The 15074-nt window shown below is 44.8% G+C and overlaps 1 protein-coding gene across 5 annotated transcripts in view; it reads left to right on the plus strand.

Moving 5' to 3' along the window:
- Positions 1-13238, plus strand: part of BAALC (BAALC binder of MAP3K1 and KLF4) — a 95340-nt gene extending 82102 nt beyond the window's left edge. For 4 of the 5 annotated variants that reach the window (XM_082434351.1, XM_082434352.1, XM_082434354.1 and 1 more), the window contains one exon: positions 11929-13238. In XM_082434351.1, the coding sequence (XP_082290477.1) occupies positions 11929-12039 (111 nt within the window). In that variant the 3' untranslated portion in view covers positions 12040-13238. The remainder of the gene's footprint in view (positions 1-11928) is intronic. The other variant, XM_082434356.1, reaches the window with a different exon arrangement.
- The last annotated feature ends 1836 nt before the right edge of the window (positions 13239-15074 follow it).

A 15074-nucleotide genomic window follows, 5' to 3' on the forward strand; every position in this document is an offset into this window, starting at 1 on the left:
TTAGGTCTACTGGCTCATTGAATCCTCCCAAGAGCATGTAAAGTAAGCATCATCCCATTTCAGAGACAAGGAAACTGAGATGCGCTTGATTGATGACATGAATAGGTCATATAAGTGCTAGAGATGGGTGTTGGTAACTTTAAATTGAAACAGGTGACTATTAGAAAAGTGGAGCATAGAGATCTTAAAGTACTTTTTTGTCAAAGAGTAATGTATTAGTCAGCTAATGCCACAATAATGCTGCATGACAAAGCAAATCAACATTCAGTGGCTTAAAACAACCATCTTTTTCTCCTCACAGTCAGCCACAATTTGAATGGCTAGGCCTGACTTCAGGTTCCAGGCTCCAGGTCTAGCTCAGTCTGTTCTGTGTATTTTATTCTGTGAATCAGGCTAAAAGAGCAGCAGCTCTCTGAGGTATATTACCATGGCTATGGCAGAAACCCAAGAGGGCAAACACATTTCATGTCTCTGCTCACACCATACCATCTAACCTCCTATTGGCCAAACCCAAAATCAGTAGGACAAGGAAGTGTACTCTGTCCCCGGTAGAGAGACAGGAAAGGATTAGGGGCAATAGTGCAATCTACCACATATAACATATATATAGAAAAATGTACAAGTCTGTCATACGTTCAATGAATTTTAATAAGGTGACGCACCCATGTAACCATCTTCCATATGGAGACACAGAACAGTATCACTACTCCAAAAATCCGCTGTGTGCCCCTCACCACGGTGACTGGGGTGTGCCAGTCACTATACACACCCCAACAATATAACCACTCTTCTGACATCTAGCATTATAGACCAGTTTTGTGTATTTTTGACTTTTATAGGTGGCATCATACAGTATTTGCTCTTTCGTGTCCGGCTTCTTTTGTTCAACATTATGCTAGTGAGAATCATCCATGTTGCTGTGAGTTGCAAAAATTTCCTCGTTTTCATTGCTATGTATATTTCATTAAATGAATATACCCCAAGTTAACCCTTCTACTTGAAGGACATTTGGGTTGTTTCCAGTTTGGGGCTATTGTGAACAATATAGCTGTTAACATTCTTGTACCCTTGGGTGGACATTCACTTCTCTGGGGTATATACCCAGGAGTAGAATTCCTGGCTCATAGGATGGGGATATATTTGACTTTAATAGATACTGACACAGTTTTCCAAAGTGGTTATACCACTTTACATGCTAACCGGCAGCAGATAAGTTCCAGTTATGGACCATAAGAATTTAAGGCCAGTAAGTCGTGCTTAGTCCTGTCTTTCTTAGGCCCGTGAGAGCAGCTTTCTAGGTGCCGCCTGGGGTGCTAAGCACTTCCTTGTATTATCTCACTTGATCCTCACAATGACTCTACAGTGTTGATATTGTTGTCTCCAGTTCACAGATAAGAATGGGGACTCAGGCGGCTCAGGAAAGCTCTCCCCACAGCACACACGTGTGCACTCTGGGAGCTTGTGTGGTAGTTAAAATGGGGCCGGGTGAAGCCAGCCCGCCCGGGGCTCCAGCCACAGTGAAAACTGTGTCTCGGGAGTGAGGACCACACACCTGACCAACACAGCACCAGGGGGCAGATGTCACACACTGATAAGCTGGCCACAAAACAAAATTGTGAAATTTTGTTTTCACGATTCAGTGAACGATGCTGTGATGTAAGTATTTCCAAAATAAGATCAGGGAGCAGATCGCTTCAGTTTTAAGCATTCAGACAATTGCTAAAATGCATCAGGGGGTCTTCCTGTCCTGAGACCTCACCAGCCACCAGGCATCCTGACTTCCTCAAAGGCAAAGGTTTCTACTTAAGGTGTCAGCTTACAAGACAAGTCAACCTCTGATTGAAGCTTCTGTCAGCAGAGCTATCTTGTACCAACACAGATCTCAGCTGCCTAGAATCTGCCTAAGGAAAATAATTTTCTTCCTATTCCGTCCAGGGCCTTTGACATACTGTCTCTTCCTAGGTTGTTTCATACTCCAGGCTAGAGCTTCCTGCGTTTTCTGTGTCTGGCTCAGGCAGTGTCTGGCTCACCTCTTCCGGTCTGCCTTTGCTCCCCCAAGATGAACTATTAGCACTTCACCGCATTCCCCTGGACATCATCGGGCCATCAGCTGATGGTTCTTGGGCACTTTTTTAAAAGCTTTCCTTCTCCAGAAGAACCCGTTCATAAAGCATGCATCCTCATGCACGTGTCTACACAGTGTTCCCGTTCAGATTTATAGACCAAGTTTGTCCAGTCCTCACTGGGCCTGGAAAGTTTCCTCATCAGGTCCTATAAGCACTCTTTGGATTCCTTCATCTGATGTTCGTCCACCGAGTGCCATCTAGGTGCCAGGCACTGTTCTGATGCCAAGGATCCAAGAGTGGAACAGGCACACATGCCCTTTGCTCTGAAGCAGTTGCCAATTTTCTTTCTTTTTTGATGTTCTAGAAAGGCACAGTTTAATAAAATAGAGTCCTTGGTCTCAAGGAGTTCACAGTCTAGTAGAAGAGACATAGCAGTGGATACACTATTATAACACAGTGTGGTAAGTGCTATTATACAGGGGGTCATGTGATGCTGAGGGAACCCCCAGGAGGGGCACCTCTTGTGTGCTCAGTACAGCGCCTGGCACTTAGCAGGGGAGCAACAAAAGTCTGTCAAGGGATTGAATGAATAAACCCAGCCTGGATGTCAGAGAAAGCTTTCTCGGGGAAGAGAAGCCACATCTGAGAGCAGGAGAAGGAAGGGGGGAGGGCTAGCCAGGTGAAAGTGGTGGACCAGGGTTGGGACGAAGGGGCACGTGATATAGCAGCAGCATGTGCCTTGAACTCTCCCAGGTTCTGGAACATGTGCCCAGCTCAGGATGTTGTGCATAGTAGGTGCTCAGTGAAACCACGGGGACCCTGTAGGGTCTTCTATTCAGGCCTCTGTTGTGCACCTTCAGGAAGCAGCTTCTACCACTCCCTTGCATTGTGTGCACGGGGCAGTCACAGCCTGCAACGCAGACGCTGCCTTTGGAGTTGAGCAATGTGGTGCTGCTTCCTCGGAATCCAGATGTCTCTGTCTGTTCTTTTTGATGCTGCCTGTCACCTGGTTCCACCGTGCTTAGTCTCCCTGCTTTCTGCAGTCTTCTCAGTACACACCCTTTGCTCCTGCAAAGACAGCAGCTGCCAATTTTAATGGCGCTGAGCCTGGGGAGGCAGATAATACAGAATAAATGAAGACAGATTTGAAATGGTGCTGCGAAGGAAAGCAAAGGCCCCTGGAAGGGGATAGCAACTACTCGATTTAACATAGATGTCGTCCACAGTTCAGGTCACTTTCCAAAGGGCCATGAGGGGCAGCTGACGTTGCTGAGGCCTGTGAGCCGCTGTGAGCAGCAGCGTTCGGAGCCCTTCTCCGCTCTGTCTCGCCAAACAAACCACATCTTCTTCTTTCAATTCCCTCTGGCCCCTGTCTCATGCCCAGTGTTAATAGGTGCTAACTGGCAGAAAGATTGTGGCACAAATGATGTCTCACAAATTGGAACTGTCTCAGTGGGGCGCTCTTTCTCTAGTAAACCTTGATTTGCTCCAGTCACTTGGGACCTTTCTGACTGTGCAGCATCTGATAAATCATCGACTGTCTCCTCCCCCCGCCTTCCCTGAGCTCAACAAACAACTCGAGGGGAAGCTCTGTAGCTGCTTGTTCTCTCCTGCTAATTAATTGCTCAGGAACTCTGGGCTGCCTCCAGACATTTACTCTCCAACGTGAATGTGCCGTTTCTTCAGGCTTAGGACTCTTGTTTTTCTACTCCAGAGGTATCGCCTCAAGTATTCAGCGAAGGTAGAAAAGTGGATGGTGGATGTAGCTCGGGGCAGACAAAGCTCTGAGTCTGTGGCTGGCCTCCCAGTGAGCCTTCACGTCTTCAGAAGTTGCATCGTTTTTAGTTGCTTTATTATTCTTGGCAAAGTGGCCGGACCTTGCCAAAGAAATGAGCTGATGCCTGGACTGCTTCTCAGCTAAGTAGCCTCGGCCTTCTGCGCTTCCTGCCCACCCCTCCCCCTCACCCCCTCCAGCGTCTGACTGTCAGCAAGGCTTGGTGCGGTCCAGGAAAGGTAGGTGAAGCCTCAGACGCGTGGATGTGACCAAAGAGGGAGGCCTAATCCAGAAAGGAGGATGGGACCAGCCCAGAATTTCTCCTGGATGGTGGTAATACGAGATCCGTGAGGAGAGTTTGGAAAGTAAATATGAGTTTCTCCTAGAGAAACAAAAACATGACATTAAAAGGAGAGCGAAAAAAAGAAACCATTGAGGACAACCAGAGAGGGAAACCTGTTAGAAGGACACTTTGATGTATATTCTAGTTTAAGCCTGGGAAAAGGAAGCAATGTAGCAGCATAGGGATGTGTGTGTGTGTGTGTGTGTGTGGTGATTTCCACAATGTATCTATATATCAGCTGTTACCTTATGTAGACGAAGAATTGCAAAACTCAGTATTCGTCTAAGGGTCTGCAGAAAAACCAATTCGATTAGAAGACTCTCAGGGCAGAGACCTCCTTCTTCTTTGTATTCTTCCCTTGCCCCCTGAGCCTGCTTCAGGGATATGCACCTACTATGTACTCACTGATTGTTGCTTGAATGAGGTCGGTCTAGGACTTCATTAAGATTAGAAAAATTGGGACTTCCCTGGTGGTCCAGTGGTTAAGAATCCACCTGCGGGTTCGATCCCTGGTCAGGGAACTAAGATCCCCCATGCGCCAGGGCAACTAAGTCCGCACGCCACAACTACTGAGCTCGCACCTCAACTAGAGTGCTTGAGTGCCACAAACTATTGAGCCCACGCACCCTGGAGCCCGGGCGCCACAACTAGAGAGAAGCCCGCGCACCGCAGCGAAGAGCCCATGTGTCACAGTGAAAGATCCTACAGGCCTCAACGAAGATTCCCGCGTGCCACAACTAGACTGGATGCAGCCAAAAAAAAAGATTAGAAGAATTTCCCATGGCTCCACTCCCCACTCACCCCCTTCCCCATCTTTAGTGATTGAAGACTGTTCTGTTGGAGCCCAACTGCTGCACAGGATTTGCTTGAGGTTTGGGGAGTTCTTGAGAGTTTTGCCTGAGGCATAGTCTGATCCCTGCCTCCGGAGGCTAGCATCCTGGCCCTTGGTGGAGTTGCTAAGATCAAATGTTTCCTGAATGACCTCTCGTTAATGCCAATGAAGCAGCAGCAAATAAATTCATGGAATTTGGGAACAGCTCCAAGTCTGTTATTGTGTGTCCCCTTTTAATGGGACTTGACTGAGAAGAAGAAAAATGTCTTGAGTTGCAGCTGACAAGGCTCAGGCTTTAATCTTTCAGGAAGGCAGAGAGGAAGGAACTAACATTGTCAGAGTGTCTGCTGTGAGCCAGACACGCTATGTGGATGGCCTCCTCTTTAACCCTCACAGCTCTGAGTGGTAAGTAGCATGAGTCCCCAGCTGGGAAAACAGGCTCGGGAAGGTTAAGTATTTGGCCAGCGTGGCAGAAGGAGTAGTGACTTGGCTGTGTTGGAGTTCAAACCCAGGTCTGTCTGCCTCTAAACCTCATGATCTTCCTTCTCATTTCCTGAAGCAAAACGGTGGAGAATTTAGTGTGAGCACTGGCAGTTGTGGGAGGCTGGGTGTCAGGCCCACAGCCCACGTCCAGCCTCCCACCATCTTTACTTCAACTCACCACCTCTGTTGACACTGGCCTCAAGCAAATTGCTTTAGCCTGAGTGACTTCAGTTGCCTCCTCGGGAAAAGTGAACACAGCTACATTCCTGGCCGTGTCTCGGGGATGGTGCAAGGAACAATCAATCACGAGCATGATTGAAATCCTAGGAAAGTTCTAGAATGTTTAGGCAGGGCAATGCAGACAGGTTCTGTTCCCCAGGATTTTTTTCTCTTTCTTTCTGAAGATGTATCTTCACACACATGTTCTTCATCAAATTATTTGTCAGAGGTCTATTATGCGATGAGCACCAAGTTAGATGCTGAGGACACTGTGGTGAACACAGCAGACTGGGTCCCTCCCTCCTTGAAGTTTTAATCTGATGAAGACGTAGAAATAAGCAAATAAACAAGCAAATAAATACATAATCCAAAGTCTGGTTAAAGGCCAAGAAGAAAGTACAGAATACCGGGAGAGAGAATAAGGCGGCCCCATACTGTGTCTGCTTAGAAAATCCCTGCAACGCTTCCTAGGAAATGACTGGCCGTGATTACCTCTGGGGAAAACACAGCATGGCCAGAGCATGGGAACAAGTGTTACTTCTCACTGTGCTTTTCTCTACTCTTTGAATTTCTTTTACCATAATTATGTATCATTTCTATAATTAAAAAATACTAGTTATGCAGAAAATTGGTGTCTGATAAATCATGAACTCGGTAAGCCTTTCTTCTTCATTGTCTACAAGGAACTGTGGAAAGGTTGGTGCAGCCCGTGTTAGGTATATTTGTGCAGTCAAATTAAAGCAGAGAACATCGTTCTTTCCATTTGGGAGAAAATGAGAAAAGGTGAGCTGACTTAGCTGCCCTCTTGGGTCCGGGCCTCCTTCCATGAGAATGAGCTGGGTCGCTGACTTCTAAACCCCAAGAGAAACACGTCCATCTGCCAGGAATTTATCACAGTCAATCTGGTTACCTTTGAGAAATGGCGGCCAATAAATGACTTTTAATTAAAGAGGCAGTATCAAGAGGACTAAAATCTATGATTCTAAACCTGCAGAAGTTAAAATGAGGCAAGGGAAGAATAGAAAAGCTGTAAAACCAGGTGAGAAACAAGAGTGTGGCCCATTAACAAAAATCAATGGTGATAAAACTCACAAAACAAGAATTTTAGAAGTGAAATTAGCAGACAGCTGCAAAAGGAAAAGGTACTAAATAGGCTTCTCTCAGCATTGAGTTGGGAAGTATAAGATTTTTTTTTAAGACAGTAATTGCAATAGGGACACATTTTCTTTTCCTGTCATTGAATAAACAGGGTTGGCTGCTAAATTAAAAGGTTTGGCTGGCTAAAAACCATATCAGAGGGGAAAATATCTATGTCATACAAAATGTCATAGTCCCAGAGGTACAAATGGTGTAATTGTTCCGTGCATCTATATAGCTCTTTTCTCAGAGGAGGGCAAAGCAACTTCTTTCTTGGAACTTCTAGAGAAACTATCTGGCATTGTGGTTCTCTTTCTCATTCATCTTTGTGCCTCTCATTTGGGCTTCACATCTGAGGTTTCCAAGTTGTGACTAGATTTCAGCAACTACCAACCTCCTAGATAATAGCGCTGCTATAAAAAGGGTGGGTGCCTCTCTGAGGTCTCGGACTCGGAAGTTTCTCTTTTATGAAACACCTTAAGTCAATGCATTGTTGTTCTGGTTGTTTAATTTGCCAAATTAAATGCAGTGTAATTATTTGAAAGTGGATTTGTTTATGGCTTGGAACCTTCTGTGCCCATCATTAGAATACAGAGCTCCAGTTTGTTCTTTATCCAAATGTGGATCTTGTAGAGTTATTATTATTATTGGTATTTAGAAGTAGTCCTAGCAATAGTCATGGTTTCAGTAGAACAAGAAAGGTTTTGATTTAAATTTGGTAAGTTTGACTGACATTATTTTGCGAATAGAATTAATGTCAAAAGCTATTATATAATTGGGGCAACTAACTGTCCTGGTTTGCAGGGGCCTGAGGCGGTTCCTGGAATGTGGGACTTTCTGTTTGAAAATGGGACAGCATTGGGCAAGCCAGGAGAAGTTGATCACCCTATTAGTGCTAAGTGACATGCTTAATTCTCTCCCCCGCAAAGACAAACAAACAAAAAAACCCACTAAGAAGTAGGCATTATCCCCGCTTTTGGATGAGGGAACTGAGATTCAGAGGTTAAAGCAGTGCCTCATGCAGCTAACTAATGGCAAAGCCTTGTGCCAAATCCAGGTCTGCCTGGCCCCGAAGCTTGTCCTCTGAACATCTCCATTGTCAGGCTTTTGCTACACAGATTTAAGAGATTGCCCCACTCTACTTGAGATGCAAACCATACATGTTCTGTGGCTGTTCTGGGAATGACTATTTTGTAGCCTTTGATTCTTAAACAGGCTGAAAAATTAAGAATCATCCAACTATTGAACGTTTGCTTGAATTTTTAAGCTTATGAAGACAGACTGAAACATAGAGCAGAGCACTTTCTGTGTAGAATCTTTAATAACTTTTTGTGAAATCTTGCCAATAACTCTAAAGAAAAGCAGTTATGCAGTTCAGAAAGTTTACATTTCCATTCTGGAAAGCTCTCTCACTGCCCACCGGTTTGAGGGGAATGCTGTCCTCAACTTGGCTCATTTCAAATAAGGCCTCTGTGTCTCTATTCCACGTCCCAGTCCTCGAAGCTTTTATGCATTAACACCCGAAATGGAAATCAGATGGAATTAGCCTCATAATTGCCACCGTTTTCTTTCGGAAACAAAATTGGTTGTGGGACTTTATGAGTTCTCTGCTTTTAGGGGAACATAAACCCATAAAAGTCACTGCTAGGCCCTAGTGCCAGTTCAGGCTTGGAGGAGCTGAGCGTTAATAAGTCCTTAGACAGCATTGACTTCTGATTGTTAAAGCAGGGCTGCATTAAGAAATGCATGGTGTTTATTCATTCATTCATCCATTTATTCAACCAAAGTTAAATAGAAGGCCTCGATTCACTTTGTTATAAAGCAGAAACTAGCACACCATTGTAAAGCAATTATACTCCAATAAAGATGTTAAAAAAAAAAAAAAGTAGCCAGAAAAGCAAGATCTTTTACCCTAAAAGAAACAATAATTAGAATGAGAGCTGAATTCTCACACGCAACTTTGGGAGCCAGTAGACAGTGAAAAGAGGTCTGCAAGATGGTAAAAAGAAGTAACCGTCAACTTAGAATTCTAGAATTCTATACCAGAAAAAATGTATTTCAATAAAGAAAGTAAAATGAAGACATTTTCAGACCAACAAAACCTGAGAGAGTATACTATCAGCACACACCTACTAAAGGAAATTTTAAACACTGTTCTTCAGGCAAAAAGAAAGTGATCCTAGATAGAACCTCAGAAATATAGCAAGGAATGAAGAACAAAAAAAAGCAGTAAATATATGGGTACTAAATAAACACTGGATAAAATAACAATTAAAAAAAAATGGAGGGCCTCTTAGGTCTCAGACTGTGCTAGGCACTGGGAACTTGAAGAGGAAAACAATGAAATCCTATCTCATGAAATCAATGGATAAGGCTAAAGTTGCATATAGTCAAAATGATCCTTAAACATCCCTCAAATTACCCATAGAGTATTATCTTAGGTCAGGGTCCCTGGAAGCAGAGCCTGAGATGAGGATTCTTGTACAAGTAAGTGAGTGAAAGCATAGTCTCAGGTGAAAGAAACCCTTAAGGTAGTGGGAAACAGGGTAGGGCAGAGGACCGAGTTCAGCAAATATGTGAGCTCAACTGAACAGCTGTAGTGTAGCCTCAGCCTGATCCCAAAGGGAACTCCAGAGCATGAATGGCATCATAGATTTATACCCCCTTGAGGCAAAAGGACCAGCTTTTATATTCCCAATAATCAGGCATTGGCTTTAGGCTGTCTCTAGAAATTAGGGTATAACCTCTTTGGTATTTCTGGATGAGGTGGCTCTGATCAGATGAGGGCAAGTCTCCAAAGAAGGGTGCAGCTCTGAGTGATTAGCAGCCAAAACTCAAAGCAGCTGAGGGATGGATGCACCAGCCAAGTAAACGGAATCTGAAAGGGGCATCACCAGCAGCTACTACACAGGATATATGTGCCTTGTTAGAAACCTGCATATCATTTGTTAATAAATACAATAGAGCAATTTATTTTTCCCCAGTGGTGTGATAGACCACCATTTCTTGGGATGCACTACAGATGAAGTATTGATACTTGGCTTATGTGCAGGGACCATGTTGTATGAAAAATCTGCATCTATCAACACTAGACTGACATCCAGAATGGGGAGATGCTCACGCCGTGGGAGATGCTCCCACAGATCTGAGACTGACTGTTTTCCGGGAAGCTGACTCTGAGGTGTCATTATATGAGATGTTCTTTGGGAAGTGCCCTGTCAACACTGCGGGAGGGAGGGCCGGAAGCAGGAGCGGGCAGAGGGAGAAGTGGAGCCACAGTGCAGGCCCGCCCACAGCCTCTGCTGACCCCACCCCATGGGAAGCTCTGAAGCTAAATGGCAGTTCAGAGCTGGCCTGCTTTGGGTCAAATGGCCAGGCGTTTATACCCCTGCATTGGGCCACCTAGGAAGGGAAGGCCCTGGGTGAGGGGTCTCTCTGCAGCTGAGGCCGCCCTGAAGGGACAGCTGGAGGCTATTTGCCTGCTGCACTCCCTGCAGCTGGGCAGAGGGCCTTCCTGGAGAGGGGTTGGGGGCACACATCTCTGTCCATCCCCGATGGAGACAACTCGTGAGGCCAGTTTCAGGCTCACTCCGAGCACGTGATCACTGAATGGAACGGGCACAGAATGACCCCCCGCTGGTCCAGCTGTCTTCCCTTGAGGGGGAATGGGAGGATTGTGCACGTATGCTTGAAGAACCTGCAATTTAGTCAATACTTTAGTATTTAATATAGATTCTGGACTTTCCTCACTTATCTTCACTTCTAAGTGGATAATCTACAGATTTAGAGAACAAACTAGCTGTTACCAGTGGGGAGAGGTAAGGAGGGAGGGGCAATATAAGGTTGGGGGAAAAAAGGGTTATTACAGGATTACATGAAATCATGTGTGTGAAACTTCTGAAAATTGTAAGGCACTATGGAATTTAAAGAATCTTTCATTCAATAAAAAAATTGAAAAAAAGAAATGGATAATATATCCTACTTTTTAATTATTATACTTACCAAGTCTTTTTTTCCCCTTATTTTTAGTTAATGACAGGCATTGTGCTAAGTACCTTACATTCATTACCTTAGGTAATCCTTATAATAACATTATGCATTAGGTACTATTATTATCCTCCAACTTACGGATGAGGAAACTCATCTAAGGGTTAGAGAGGTTAGAAAAAACTTGCCCACAGTGAAATTATATAGTCAGTGTCCAAACCAAAGTCTGTCTGACTCCAAAGCTCAAACCCTTAGCTGCTCTACCAAAGCCAGCTGTGAAACCTCTCACATTGCCCTTTTTTAAAAATAGATGTTTATTGGAGTATAATTGCTTCACAACACTGTGTTAGTTTCTGTTGCACAACAAAGCGAACCAGCCCTATGCATACACGTCCCCATATCCCCTCCCTCTTGAGCCTCCCTCCCATCCTCCCTCTCCCACCCCTCTAGGTCATCGCAAAGCACCGAGCTGATCTCCCTGTGCTATGCTGCTGCTTCCCACTAGCTAACTATTTTACATTTCATAGTGTATATATGTCGATGCTGCTCTCACTTTGCCCCAGCTTCACCTTCCCACCCCATGTCCTCAAGTCCATTTTCTATGTCTACCACTTTATTCCTGATAAAGAAGATGTGGCACATATATACAATGGAATATTACTCAGCCATAAAAAGAAACGAAATTGAGTTATTTGTAGTGAGGTGGATGAACCTAGAGTCTGTCATACAGAGTGAAGTACGTCAGAAAGAGAAAAATACCGTATGCTGACTCATATATCTGGAATCACATTGCCCTTTGATGGACCTTCACCAATTCACTCATCCATTCATTCAACGGTGCTTTACCGAGCATTTCTATGCCAAGCTCTGCACTAGGTTGGTATTAAAGATTCAACAGAGCAGCCTATGAAAAGGAGTATATTTGTATGTGTCCTTGTGGGTCGTTCTTCATGCATCTGTGTGTGTGTGTGTGTGTGTGTGTGTGTGTGTGTGTGTGTGTGTAACGACTTCAAGAGATTAATGCAAATGTCAGGACCTTTGGATATTTCCTAGTAACTCAATTCACCGTGTTTAAACTTTTTAACAGGCTAAAAGAGACGCTAAGCGGACGTCAGGAAAAGAAGTCACCATTAACGTCGCAGACAGCATCCGACAGGTGGACAGAAGTCGAAGAATCACAAAGAACTGCGTCAACTAGCAGAGTGTTCAACCAGTTGAAGGGCAGAGGGACTTCTTTGGTGCCCTTCACATCCTGGACCCCATCGCGGAACCTTGAAGACGTGGGTGGCCCTTGCTGTGTGGGAACGCTGCTGAGTGCCTTGGGAGACTGTCTTAGCCTGTTGGGACGTTCTCAGCCTCCTATTTATCACATAAATGTATTGGCAGAGTACTCCCATAGGGTAATAAACTGCAAATGTATGTTCAGTTTGCCCCTTGCAACTGCTGCAGTGTGGTCTGATGGAAAAGTGGCGAGCAAAAGCACGGGCCAGTTTAGGAAATGGAAAAGTAGAAGGGGTAGGTTCCTGGCTGAAAGACTCACAGTCGGTTCTGAGCTCTCCTGGCCATGGTCGTGCGCACTGTTTCAGGCAAGCTTATTCTATCATTCTTCCTTTTTGAAATACCACCATCTCACAGCTTACCGTGTTCACTTAAAAGTTGGCTTTCACCCAACTCTAAACCCACATGTATGAGGAATCAAGAAACAGGAAAACTGTTATTCTTGTTTCCTTAGCTCAGGATGAGACAGATTCAGATCCAATTTTACACAAACTAACCCCACCAACACCTATGGTGTATCCCAGGGAGGGCCTCTGCGATACAGTCACACCCATTTCTCTCTCATCTGCCTTCAGCATCCCCCCGGGCCAGGGTCCACGTCAGCTTCTGAACCATAATAGCACAGTAGTGGTCACTTCGGAGCCCTCAAGGCTCAGCAGACATTGCATTTTTCCAGCTTTCCACTTCCCTTTGCTTGTGTTCTTGTGTTTTTTCTCTCCAATAAGGCCATTTGCAGTTGTTAATCAAAGACCAGGCTCACAAGAGGGAGAAAATCTGGAACATGTTGGCTTCCCTTTGGCCTCTCTGCACAGCCCAAGACTGTGTCATTTGGTATCTGCAAAGGAATCGCTTTAAAAAGTCAGTACCTAGTTGGTGTGCGTTCACATGGACATTAGATCCACATGCACTGTGTTAGAAATCTGTAGCTGAGGCAGTAAAAAAAACAAAATCGGTAGGAATAAAATTTTCTAGCGCTTCTTTAAACATGTTAAGGTGGAAGTATTTTCCTCCGAAGTAATGTAGCATGATTTTTAAAGGACTGTTAACATGCCTGGAATTGGGAAAGGTAGGACTAAAGTTGTACCGAATGATACCAATAAACTCCATGTTTAGCAGAAATAGGTAGTCTGATGGTGTGTGTTTATCTATCATAGTCCGGAGAAGGTTAAAAATTCAGATACTTGGCCTCTTTACCTGCCACCTCTGTTATTCCTCAAACACAAGTGGGCAATGTCCATTCCTTCCTTCCTTCCTTCCTTCCTTCCTTCCTTCCTTCCTTCCTTCCATGGATTGTATATTTATTCAGTAAACATTAAATGCCAACCCTGTGTCAGGCACCGTGCAGATGCTGAGAGAATTGGAGTCTGGCCAGTCATGGTTGTATATCCTGAATTTGACAGTGAACTTAATAACTAGGGGCCTGGCTTAGACGCTGGGGTATAGTGTATGGTGTGAATTGTTCTGCAGTGTAATCTTAATTTTATAGCCAGGATAGGTTTCTGTCCTAAACTCCAGATCTGGGCATTCTCCTAACCACTGTCCAAGCCTTTACTATGCACAAAACTACACTTTCCCAAACCTTTGTCATTTTGTGATTCTTTGAGAAAGGGCTGTTAGGAAACTTCATGTTCCGAAACTTTTAAATATAATAATAAAGCAAAACCTGTGACTTCCATGACCCCTCTGGTATGATTCAGCAGGAGCCACCCACTGCCAGAGTTTGGCATTGATCCTGCAAGTTCAAGGGCTTGCTGTCCCAGGGCACGTGCACTGTGTTTTTGTGCAGAGTGTTTCTTCACCAGCTAAGCCAGTCACCAGCTAAGCCTTGTTCCTCTTTGCAACCTTGCTTTTGCATCACTTAACTGCGGCACTGTTGTTTGGAATTTATCAACTTGAGAGGGTGTCTCTGTCTTATATAGAAACAGTTTCTCACTTCTGGAGGAGAGGAGAATGAAGGGCATATATGATCTTCCCCTCTCCAGAACAATCTGGATTTCACCAAGACCAGAAGTTAAACCATGTTACTGGAAATTCATCTGGCAACTTTTTCATGTGTGTATGATACAGGAACTGATTCTTACCATCCTATTAGCATAACACTTTCTATTGCAAAGTTTGTGTCAGTAAAGTCATCAATTTCAAACACATGGACAGTTACAGAGAATCTTTGCTGGAACCTTAAATTTGTGTGTAGAGCTGGTTAGACTTTTTGTTTCTTTTAAACAAAGGGCTTTTACATTAAGTGATACCTGCGAATCCTCCAAAAAGCCTTGTGATATAGGTAAGGGGAACACAATTAGCCCCATTTACAGTTTAAAAAGTATTTATGGTCCACTCATCCAGTAAGTGGAGGAGCAGGGATTCAAGTGAGGGAAGTTTGCTGGCACATCCAGTGTTTTTTCTACTGTATAATATGAGGCCTTTCCCAGCAGGAAGGTCTAGCATGGCTGGGAGATTCATTTGGAGGGGAATTGCCACAGAGCTGAGATTAAGCTGGGCACAAATCTAAGAGGGTGACAGCAGTGACAAGAGAGGGCTGGTGAGCTCCTGGGGCATTTGGGTCTGGCCAGGCTCCCTTCTCCCTCCAGAGAGGGTGACCCTGACCTAGTGTGAGAGGCGTCTTTGGTGAAGGTCAGAAAGAGGAGAGATTTTAGGATTCAGAGGAGATTGAAATTGCCCCCCTCAGAAGAGCTGCTAAGACCTAAAGGAGATGGAAGCCAGGGCAGCCACTTCTGGCAACACCCGAGCGCTCTCTGGGTGCCCAGGTGAAGGGCTGTACCTCCTCATCCTTTCCCGGCTGTCACCCTCCCCCCCAGTGCTCCCACCCGACCCCCACCTCCCAGGCCACCTGAACACACTGCTGCTTCCATGCCCTGTCTAAGACCTGCTGTTTATGACCCTCACCACCCCTGCTCACTGGCTGCCACACATGCCACAGAAATGTATCCCATCCTT

This window comes from Balaenoptera physalus (assembly GCF_965194825.1).
Source record: "Balaenoptera physalus genome assembly, chromosome: 17".
Classification (NCBI taxonomy): Eukaryota; Metazoa; Chordata; class Mammalia; order Artiodactyla; family Balaenopteridae; genus Balaenoptera; species Balaenoptera physalus.